The sequence below is a fragment of the Indicator indicator genome, chromosome 2 (assembly GCF_027791375.1).
Source record: "Indicator indicator isolate 239-I01 chromosome 2, UM_Iind_1.1, whole genome shotgun sequence".
In the NCBI taxonomy this organism is placed as follows: domain Eukaryota; kingdom Metazoa; phylum Chordata; class Aves; order Piciformes; family Indicatoridae; genus Indicator; species Indicator indicator.
In genome coordinates, this window is record NC_072011.1 from 37,392,568 (window position 1) to 37,403,424 (window position 10,857).

At 41.2% G+C, this 10,857-nt stretch overlaps 1 protein-coding gene across 1 annotated transcript; it reads right to left on the reverse strand.

Moving 5' to 3' along the window:
* Positions 1 to 607: 607 nt before the first annotated feature.
* TFB2M (transcription factor B2, mitochondrial) lies at positions 608 to 9,810 on the reverse strand. The gene is made up of 8 exons (XM_054393097.1): positions 9,489 to 9,810; positions 8,461 to 8,549; positions 7,373 to 7,526; positions 6,827 to 6,975; positions 5,319 to 5,408; positions 4,257 to 4,319; positions 3,015 to 3,166; positions 608 to 1,619 (listed from the first exon to the last, which is right to left on the reverse strand). The coding sequence occupies exons 1-8, from the start codon at positions 9,808 to 9,810 to the stop codon at positions 1,439 to 1,441; spliced, it is 1,200 nt and encodes a 399-aa protein (XP_054249072.1). The 3' UTR covers positions 608 to 1,438.
* Between the last annotated feature and the right edge of the window lie 1,047 nt (positions 9,811 to 10,857).

The window sequence follows — 10,857 nt, forward strand, 5'->3', positions numbered from 1 at the left end:
CTGAAAAAATGTGCAACTGCAAGTTTGCCATTCAGGCAATTTATAATCCAAGTTATCTGGAACAATAAGAGATGGAAACTGAAAGCAAGCCTCAAAACTTCACAACCTACACCAGAATACCAGTAACACTCTGAGACAGACTGCGAACTAAACCTCAGCCTTTCCAGTAGCTTCATCACAACATCACAAAGGCTTACCAGCAGCTTACACAGATTGCTGCAGACTTACTAGCAGAGTGAACTAAGGCTCCTTGAAGCTAACTTTTCTTATGCAGCAGGAACTGCAATAGGAAGACAGAGACCAAAGTTTGTCACATCTATACTTCACACTACACCTAAGAAATACGATTCTGCTGTTTTCCAAAGCCTGAAAATAGCTCAACCTTTACTAAAAAGGCATTTTATTAACTCATGCTCTGCTAAAAAAAAGGAAGCTTTTGGCCATAGCTCTGCCAGAGAAGACAGTATAGAACACAAAACTACTACAGCCTACCAGGACTTTCAGGCAACAACAGAACAGGTACACAGTAAGACAGAAGAGAAACTAGGACAGGTTGCATTATAGAGTATTATGACTAAAAAGAGAATTTTTAATAGCATATGTTTTTAAAGTAAGTTATTTTGTACATATAATACACATTAAACAAATACATATTGACAAAGGTTACAGGTAAATTTTTTTTCCCAAAAAAATATTTATACAGCATTGAATATTCTGTTGACTTTGGGCTTAGACCTAAAATAAGATAAAGCTGTACCTATAGATGTTCATGTACTGTAAGCTAGAACAGGCTGCCCAGTGTTGTCTTCAAATTTTCAAAAGGATTGTTACAACTTTTTCCCCCCTGAGATACAGTAATACTCAGTTAAACCAAACCAAGCAAACAGAAAGAACACAACCACCAAACAGCTCCGAGTTGGTGTTTTATCATGCTGTCATTACCTTATCTTCTGCTAACCCACCACTACTGATTTATTCGTACTGACTTCAGACTGCAAGGTTTTTAGATCAGGAGACAATATAACCCATGCAGTGGTTGTAAAGACCTACATATGTAAAAAGGCATTCAAATCACTGAGCACCAAAATACAAACCACACAAATAGTGATATTTGGTCTGTTGGGTTTTTTTTTTTCAAATTTAAATATACAGCCATGTAACAAAAAGTTCCATTTAAGTGGTACATCCAAAAGCAGCAGGTTGCTAATAAGCTCCTGGAAAAGATGCAAAGTTTGTCTAATCTACATAGGGTTGTGATCAAATAACTGAATCCGTTACTTTCATTTTGTGTAAAACGGCTTTTGTTACTCACTAAATTTAATTTCCCATTTGGACAGGAAATCACCTAGCTAACAGCATCTCCCATTTTTAAATCATTACTTATCAAAGAAATCTTCCAGAAGCAAAGGTGCTCTTCCAAAAGACAGCAGCTGTAGATTTATACGTTCCTTATACTTTCCAAGGCTTCATCATGGAACCAGGTTTCAGCGAACAGATGAGAGGTTTGCAAAGCCTCAAAAAGACGCCTGTAGTCTTCTGGGTACAAGTCACGTGTTTTAGCATTTTTTGGAATTTCTAGCTCTTTCAGCAATTTGCCACCCTTGTGCAAGCTCCATGAACTGAAACAAACAAACAAAAAGTCCTAAGAGAACATCTCTTTCTGTGAAAAAATCAAGAACAAGAAATAGTATCTGAAGGTCATTTTCACTCTTTCCCAGCTTCTGGAAGTTAGCATCTTCCTACTACAGAAGCTATTTGCAATCCACGCTGCAAACAAGAATAAACCTCTGCTCTGCTAGTAAGATACTCAAATACCAAATAAAGCCACCAGCAGACACAGACAACACTGAGCCACATAAGCCTCCTCATTAGAGGGTGGGTACCCTCCCTCCATTCTCCACCCCACCTACATCAATTCAGTAACAGGCATTACAGCATTAAAAGAGGGTGTTCTTCAATGCCTGAGACATGAAAGCCAAGGTCATTTTCAAGAAGATGATTCAGTACAGCAAGAGTTAGTGACACATTTCATAGGCATTTTCTTCTATATATAAACAGATATATCCACTGTCTTTCCATCATTGCTATGAAATCTAGACCTTTTAGAAATGTGCATATACATTAACTATTACTCAGACAAGAAAAGGGTATATAAATACACAGAGGATACACATTAGAAGCCTTCAAGGTTAGCTCCACTTTCTGGCCAAAGGATTGAGTGGACTTTAGGCACACCAGTGAGCTTTAAGAAAGAAATCCATTAAGGCTCTTTACACTGAATCACTAAATGAGTTACTAGAATTTATTAACCGCGTTTTTTGGGTTTTTTGTTTTGTTTTTTAACTCCCTTCTGGAAATTGACTTCCAGAAACTAGCAGCAAATGAGAAATACATGAATTATATTCATTAACAAGTTGAAATCAATGTTTTCCAGACTGTAAACAATTGCCATATATGGGAAACAGAAATCTACTAGTCATAAAGCTCCAATGAAATACCAAAAAGAATAATTAGAGTTGTATAATTCATAAATAAGACTGAAGCCTAATTTTTTAATTAGATAATAGAAAGCCATTTAAGGACATCTCCACTCCACCTTCCATAACCTTCAGCTGTTTTCATTGGCCTTTGATGTCTGTTATAAACTGAAACTCACTCAGCTTTTGATTTCTATACCTGCAAAACACTTGACTTAATTATTATGTCTGTAGTCAGTGAGAACTTCTTGCAGATATATGACTTCACCTCCTGTGGAGTCATAGATGGTTACTGCACATCTACATTCTAAATATTTGTTGACTTTCCTGACAAACCTGAAGTTTTTAACATCTATGAATACAGGCCACAAACAGTGCCCAAAATATTGTGTTAAAGGGTGTAAAAATGAAATCCTCTATTCTACATGTAGATAATTTTTAAAAAGCAAGCTGTATTTCAGCTACAAATAAGTACAGTTTTGAGAATTTATTTTAATATTTTCTTGTATTTCTCTGAAGAGAGTAATTCTTACTTACTTTAGTCTATCAATAAGTCTAGACTTAGGTTTAGCAAGACACTGTTTCACCATGAAAACAAAGGCAAGTGAATTTGTGGGCTTCAAGCCTCCTGTGAACAGATCTTGTTGAGGAGTCAGTCGTACCAAACATAAATGGTCATTTGGCAGCCACTGCAAGAAAAACAAAACAAATCAATGAAAAGTCATCTTTAAAACAGTGTCTGTCTTAAGCTAAGAGTGTTTTATATGTACCACCAGAAACACTTCTTACACAGGTCTACAAATCTTAACTATTTCATTTGAAGCTAAGGCTTTGTAAGCTTGTTTTAGAACAAAGATACTTTACCTCCCCCATGCCCCAAACAAGAAAGGAAATAGGAAACAAAATAGTCAAGCTATTACTTTGATTTTTTAAGGACTGAACTTGAGTGTAACACAATGTTGCAACTTGAGGATTTTATGAAACTGGGAGGCAGTGGAGTCTTTAGCTGAAATATATGAACTTCTGTATTGGCAGCAGTGGATATATCTCACACTCCTAAGGCTGTGACAATGCATCTTACATAATGTACCTGATATGCCTCTCTATGTGGCTTTACAGCAACACACCTAAGTGTGGAAGGCATACCCAGTCCCTTCCATTCTCTTACAGTCATTTATATTGTACAGTAACATTTCAAACAAAATTCAGTATACTACCATAGCATTTTTCTGGGGAAAGTTTAATGAAATAGTAAGTAAACATGCTTTTATATTATTTGTACTAAACAGAAATATTTTTATACTATACAAAGGAACATCATTACTTCTCTAAAGAAAGGAACTTTATACAAGGTATTCTTCCACTTCTCAAATTTAAGCTTTGGGACTTGCACTCTTTGGCAAATAACTAGCACACAGAGTCTCCACTGGACACATGAAAAACCATTTTAATCAAAACCAGCAGTATACTGATTGTGCTGTTAATTATGGTAAACATTTATTTTGTTCAAGCAGGTAGACATGACCTTGTCAGTAATTTCTTCTGAAAAAGAATTTATCCTTTTCCATCACAGACAACAAAGACAATAGTTTGTTTCATCTTCTAAGCATAGAGCAATTTTTCATCCCACTTCTGATACATCTACATACTGCCTTTAAGTTTTAATTTGAACACTTTATTAAAAACACATGTGTAAATGCTGTTAGAAAGTTATTTTAACCTCTAACTAAAAGTTTAGTTGCATCTCCAAAAGGAGAAAAGTGCACACAACAATCTTACCATGGTTTTTGGTACTGCCAGTCCCCCATTTTTCAAATTAGTTGCAAATGATGACCAGGGTTCCTATGGGAGGGGGCAAATGTATTAAAGAATGAAAGTGCTTTGTTAGAACAGAACACATTCAGGGCTGAATGAAACCACATTATTAAGGACATTTGTCCAAATGCCTCTGAAACACTGACAGGCTTGGGGCATTAACCACCCCTCTGGGAAGCCTGTTCCAATGTTTGAATGCTTGGTAAGAAAATGCTTCCTAATGGCCAGTCTAAACCTTCCCTGGCACAACTCTGAACCATTCCCACAGGTCCTATCACTGGATTCCAGGGAAAAGAGATCAGAACCTCCTCCTCAGGAAGCTGTAGAAAGCAATGAGGTCACCTCTCTGCCTCCTTTGTTCCATACCCAAAGTCCTCAGCCACAGGACATTCCTTCCATCAGCTTTGTTGCTCTCCTCTGGATGCATTCAAGACATCCATCTTAAATTCTGGGGCCCAGAACTACACACAGTACTCCAGGTGAGGCCATGCCAATGCTGAATGCAGCAAGATAATCACCTCTCTTAACCAGATGGCTATGCTGTGTTTGATGTGTGCCCTGGGATGTGGTTTGCCCTCTTGCCTGCCAGGGCACACCACTGGCCCACACTGAGCATGCTGTCTACCCACATGCCTGGATCCCTTTGTGCAGGGCTGCTTTTCAGCCACTCCTCTTCCAATCTATACTTGTGCCCCGTGCTACTCTGCCCTAGATGCAGAACCCAGCATTTGAACTTATTAAGACTTCATACCATTAATCATAGCTCAATCTATCTAGACCAGTCTGCAAGGCATCTTGTCCCTCAAGAAAATCAACAGCACTCCCAGATTGGTAAACCTGGTAATGGTGCATTCAACTCCTGCATCCACATAGTAGATTTCCTAGATAAAGTTTTCAATAGTTCTCCAACTAGTTTACATGTCAAATTAGCTTCTTACTACAGTTTACTGTAGTAAGATACTATAAACCCTTTTCTAAAAACACATCCACAGCATTAGACTGTGGCAGCTAGTAGAAAAAACTTACCATATGCAGTAGTTGAATTTCACATCCTACTTGCCAAAGCACAGTAAGTGCTTGGTAAGCCTTTGTACCCTCAGGCTTTGCAGTTAATACCTAACAAAACAGCAAAGATAAAGAAAAAAATCTTTTTGCAACAAAAATGCCTTATCTAACAAAATCATTTTATATAGATACATAAATATAATAAGTGTTAAGAAATTCAAAGTTAAGCCTAAAATTCCAAGGTAAAGTTACATTCAGCCTCAAATACATACTTTGTGCTATTTTAGTACATCCTGTCAGAACACGATTAGAAGACATCATGGCAGTCTAAGCAGTTCTTTAGGTAACTGAACTGTGTTCTGTTACCTTATACCTTCTGATCGCTTTTAAGACAGAGAAGTTTCACACAGAAGAGAAAAAGGACTGTATTTTGTATAAAAGCCAAAACGTATGTAGTTATCAGCTCACACTGATAGTATTTCCCAGTAAGACACACAAGCATAGTAAGCCAAACATCAGGTGACCTCACTGAACATCAAGCAGCTTGCACAATCATCCTGATCAATATTACAGAGTGGACAACTCACAGGGCAAGAAAATAAAGAAAAACTTGTGACTATTCTCAAGCAGGGCATAGAAAGAAGTATATTGTAGCAGGGAAAATTAACTCTCAGATTCAAAAAGCCTCATCATATGCTCAATCAAAAAAACCCAAGCTAAACCAAAAAGGAACCAACAGCGCCCACTAAAAGAAGGTTCCAATTGCTTTTACTTAGGTACACAAACCTCATTTAACAGGGTTCACAATAAAACTAGTAAACTTAATTTAAAAGAATGAAGTGACTACATTAAATAAATAGGCTGCAGCCTATTTGTTAAGAAAAAAATGGCTATTTAAAAAAATCCATTGAAGTGGATATTTCAGTATTATCTAATCTGTCATTTCACAAAATTCTATACTCAAGACCTTTTTCTTCTTTTTTTTTTTTTCCAGTAGGATATTAGACATAACACAGGTCCTGTATGTACACCAGGAACTCTTTCCTTGCTTCAAGCAATTAAAGGTTTGTGTCTCTGTATGGACCTCAGTTTTTTTCCATGCTGCATACAACAATGGTTCAAGAGAACAACTGCATCTCACTGAGTACATTTAGTAACTCTGAATTCTTTTCACAAGGTGTTTTGAATTCAGCCTTTGTTGCCTATTACCTGCAGCTTGTAAACAATTTTGTTGCAAAAGCAGGTTACAGAATACAAGCACCTCACAAGCTACAATGGAAAGCAACTAGTCTGCTGCTGCATCCTTCTCAAGGACCAATCTTCACATTTTTAAGATTTGTGATTATGTGACATCAGAATGTTTCTTGACAGTGGTATTAAAAGGAACAAGTAGGAAACAGACAAGTCTTTAGAAGTCTGGCAGAAGAAGAAATTGCCTGGCAAAAATGTTAACTATACAATATAAATGTTGTTGTGTTCTGTGAAGCACTATTTTATTCTTCACTACCTTTAAAATCTCTTACACATACCTTGTACTCTTTTTCACTTATAAAGAAGTTGAGTTCTATTCTTCCATATCTGTATATGGAACTGCATTCATAAAGGGCAAAAAGGAGCCTCCAAAGTGTGTTCCTTTCCTTTCTGTGTGGTAAGATTCCAAAAACTTTCACAGGTACATCTGTTTCAATAGCGTGTAAAAGTATCTTTAAAATTCTGCAATATGTACTAGACATTCTCATTAATGATAATGTATAAACTGCAAACAATTAAGAAAATTATGTCCATCAGCTCAAGCTGTTCAAAAACATATACAATTCAAGCTTTAATCAAAGCTAAGCCAAATCTGCATTCTACTAAACCTTTAATATGGGTGAGCAAATACATGAAATGTCAGTGTCACAAGGGATTTTTGAAACTATCAAGAACCTAAATAAAGCTGAAATGAAGGAAACAGTATCCATTAATCCATCATATATATTAAATAGAACATATTTCTCAAGCAAATCCCGAAGACTTTGCTAAACAGCCTAAGCATCTTTTGAATGGATTTATAATGTGTGAACATATACATGTACCTGCCATCCAAGGAACTGCTGCTACACCCATGGTTTCAAAAAGCTTGTCAGAACACATAGCAGGTGGTTTCACTGTTCCAGTCCCCAAAGGATCCAGTCTGAAGAAGTCACCATAAATTACCTTTAATTGTCCATCCAGGCTATTCTCTAGGGACTGAAGACAATTAGTTTCAGTTGAAAAAATCTGCATGTAGTACTCCATCTTGCAAAACACCCAATCCAAAAAAAACCCCCAAGCAAACATTCAAGCGCTACCTATAATTGTTACCCAGTCAACCCGAGTTAAATTTCAGAGCTACTTCTCACAGCTGTTAAAGAGAATAGCTTCCTTCATTATGCAGGACATTTTGACATATTTATGCTGTTCAACTGGAGCTTTAAAACACATTCTTACATTACTAAGATGTTCTGCAAATGTTTTGAAAAAAAGCTATACCAAACTAAGCAATCCACTGCGGTTAATGATTTACAATGGGAATTCTTCATATATACAAAGAAAATGCCTTTCATAAACATTTTAAGTCAGGTGAGAGTCTTTCGTTTCAAACCTCTATTTTACAGCACTACAACATAATCCTTGTAGCGCAGCTTCTACAGCTCTGTGTCTGACCACCTCTGAAACCACGCAACACCAAGGTGAACAGGAGAGGACAACATATTTAAGTGTTTTAACATTACCAGTCAGTTGCAATTGCAAGACAACAGATTAAAGAATGCCATGAGAATAACCAAGACTATTTTTAGAGATTTTTTTTTAAGGCTACATACAGACATTTTACTTAAACATACACAACTGTAATGAATCTGACTAGTACTAGCCTCAAATTTATGCATTATTCAAATGAAGATTATGAATTTGAATTCCTACACACAATGTAAACCAATTGATTATAAAATACTCTGTTGCTGGATGTGCGACGTAAACCAAAACAATACTTACTCTTGTTAAGCATTATTTCAGATGTTACAAGTAACAATGACCAGCTAATTTCTTTTTTTGAGCCAACAGTTATTACACAATTTGAAGTTATTTTCTTAATTTGCCCTTAATTAAACTTCAGAAATGTGCTACCAAATCAAAAGTGTACCTGCAAGTTTGGAAGAAAAGCTGAGTTACTTTCTAGAGCTACCACTCTAACACCTGCATTGAGCAGAGTCCGAGTCAAGATTCCAGGACCTGAATGGGGGGGGGGAAAAAAAGTTTAAAATTTGTTTTAAAAAATATTTTAAGTCCATTTTTTCTAAGTGATTTCCTTTAGTGATTTTCCCAATGCAACAGTTGGGACATATCATCTTCAACAAGAGGTAACGTGTTCATTTAAACACACTTCAAAATGAGTTAGAAAAAAAGATTTACACACAGCCTTCTTGAGATTGTGCTGTGATTTACACTAAGCGCTGCACTAGATACTGAGGTACATTAGATACAGTATTTCAAATATTTCTACTTTTTCTTCTGCCAACTGAAACATACTTTGAAAATATACCCATATTATCTCTACAGTTAAAACACCCTCTGCAGAATTTTTTGGGGGAAAAAACCAAAACTAAAACCCACATTAACTGCAAAGGGCTATCCGTGTGATAGTCCACAGTCTTTGGCATGCTTTTACTGACAAAGTTCACGTACAAAACCAGAAATACTACCTGAACAGAAATTTACACCGCAACTTTATGGCAAAGTTCTAACACGAGTGATTCCAGTCTCCAGAATCACTCATTCCTTACAAAGCTCTGTACATATTGAGCACCCGCCCCAGAGCGCATCGCAGTACTGCGACATCCGGACGGCCCTGCCGTCCGTCAACACCCACCCAGGGGAGGACACCAGGGCCATGTATCCCGTCCCAGAGGGCCCAGGCAGTGCCAGCAGGCAGCGCAGTTGCCTGCCCCCGCCCGAAATCCCGGAACAGACAGGGCCTCGTCCTCTTGCCTCAACACCACCACCCATCGACAGCCCCGGGAGAGCAGGACCAGGGGCCTGTAGCCGCGGGATAGATGACCCAGCAAGGTCGCTTGGACACACCGAACAGCGCCGCGTCCTGGCGGGATAGTGAATCCCCGGAGGGCAGGGGTAAGGCGAGCGGAGACCGGCTAGAACCTCAGAGCAGCTTACCTGGTGCGCACTCGAGCAAGACGGGCTGGGGGCCGGGACTGGCGCCGCCCTGCAGGCAACGCTGCACGGTGCACGCCAGTCGCGGGCAGGCGATGAAGCGGCGGAGCGACACCGCAGTCCCATGCACCTGCTGCACCAGCCATTCCGCCTCCGCCGCCTCCGGCACCTGTAGGCCCGGGCTCGGCCACTGCCCCGCCGCCCGCCTCGCTGTCACGAAACACAGCGGCAGCCCGCAGAGCAGCGGCCGCAGCCCCGCAGCTAGAGCCGTCGCCAGAAGGCGGCGGCAGCCTGCAGTGCCCGGCAAGGCCCAGCCTGCAAGCATCCCCACGCCGCCGCCACCGGCCCCGCGCTAGCAACCACCGGGTGCGCGATCGCCGCGGCAACGGGAGCGTCACTTCCGCCTGTTCCCGGCCTCTCTAGCGATTTTCCGCTCTATCGTCGGAGGTCTCTCGTCTCGCCGTCCTCTCTATGGTGCCAGCCCTACACCGCCAGGAGCCTGCGGCAGCGCGGCAGGACCACCCTCCTCATCCTCACGCCATGCCGGGTGGCGGGTCCCGGCCGCCCGAGCCGCAGCGGAGCTGAGGTAGGCTGACAGTGCCTTATCCACAGAAGGGTAAATGTTTCCCCCGGTGCCGCGCTCCGCCGCCGCCTTCCACGCAGTCCCGGCCGTGACTGGAGGCTACGGGGCGAGTGGAGGGCCGCAGAGCGGGCGGCGAGAGGGTGCCGTTTCCGCCGCCTTGTCTTGCCTTGCCTTGGCGAGACGGCGGGGACGACACCTTCCTGCCTGCCCGGCGGCGGCGGCGGCGAAGCTTCCCTGTGAAGCGAACGAGCACGCGCGGGGGCCAGCACCGGGCGGAATGGGCTCACTGCCCGCCTCATCCGGGATGGCGGGTACCGGCGCTGCGGCTCCTTCACCCAGAGTCGTGCCCCTGGCACAAGCCAGAGGGAGAAGACCTGTGGCGACGGTGGGCCGTTTAGGAGGGGAAGGCTTCTGCCGGTAAGAAACGCTCTGCCGGGCTCCAGTGGAGCGACGCCTGCACAGTTTGTTGGTGGAAGTCCCAGGAGCTAAGTATTTAGTTTGAGGCTTGCCTGGGTGTTTCACTGGAGTCTTTGATCTCCGCGTCTGCAGCTAAATAGTCACTTCGGGACTCGGTTCTTTGGATCGCCCTGCCGCCCTCAGCAGGTGCAGGATCCTGCTCCGGCAGATCTTTGACATTTTCGTCGGCATCTTTCTGCCCGGTACCGCCTTGCAATTACGTTTTAGGTAAAACCAGTAATTCAGTAGCAGCGACGTTGTCCTTTCAACAGTTTCCCCAATGCCTTAACGAGAAATAATTTTAAGACCATCTTCAAAAATTATTCAAGTTCT

Coding starts and splice junctions, on each gene's coding strand:
- TFB2M (XM_054393097.1), bottom strand. CDS start 9,810: ATGCTTGCAGGCTGGGCCTTGCCGGGCACTGCAGGCTGCCGCCGCCTT. Junction 6,976..7,372: donor AGCAGTTCCTTGGATGGCAG/GTACATGTATAT, acceptor CTATTGAAACAG/ATGTACCTGTGAAAGTTTTT. Junction 4,320..5,318: donor AAATTCAACTACTGCATATG/GTAAGTTTTTTC, acceptor CCCCTCCCATAG/GAACCCTGGTCATCATTTGC.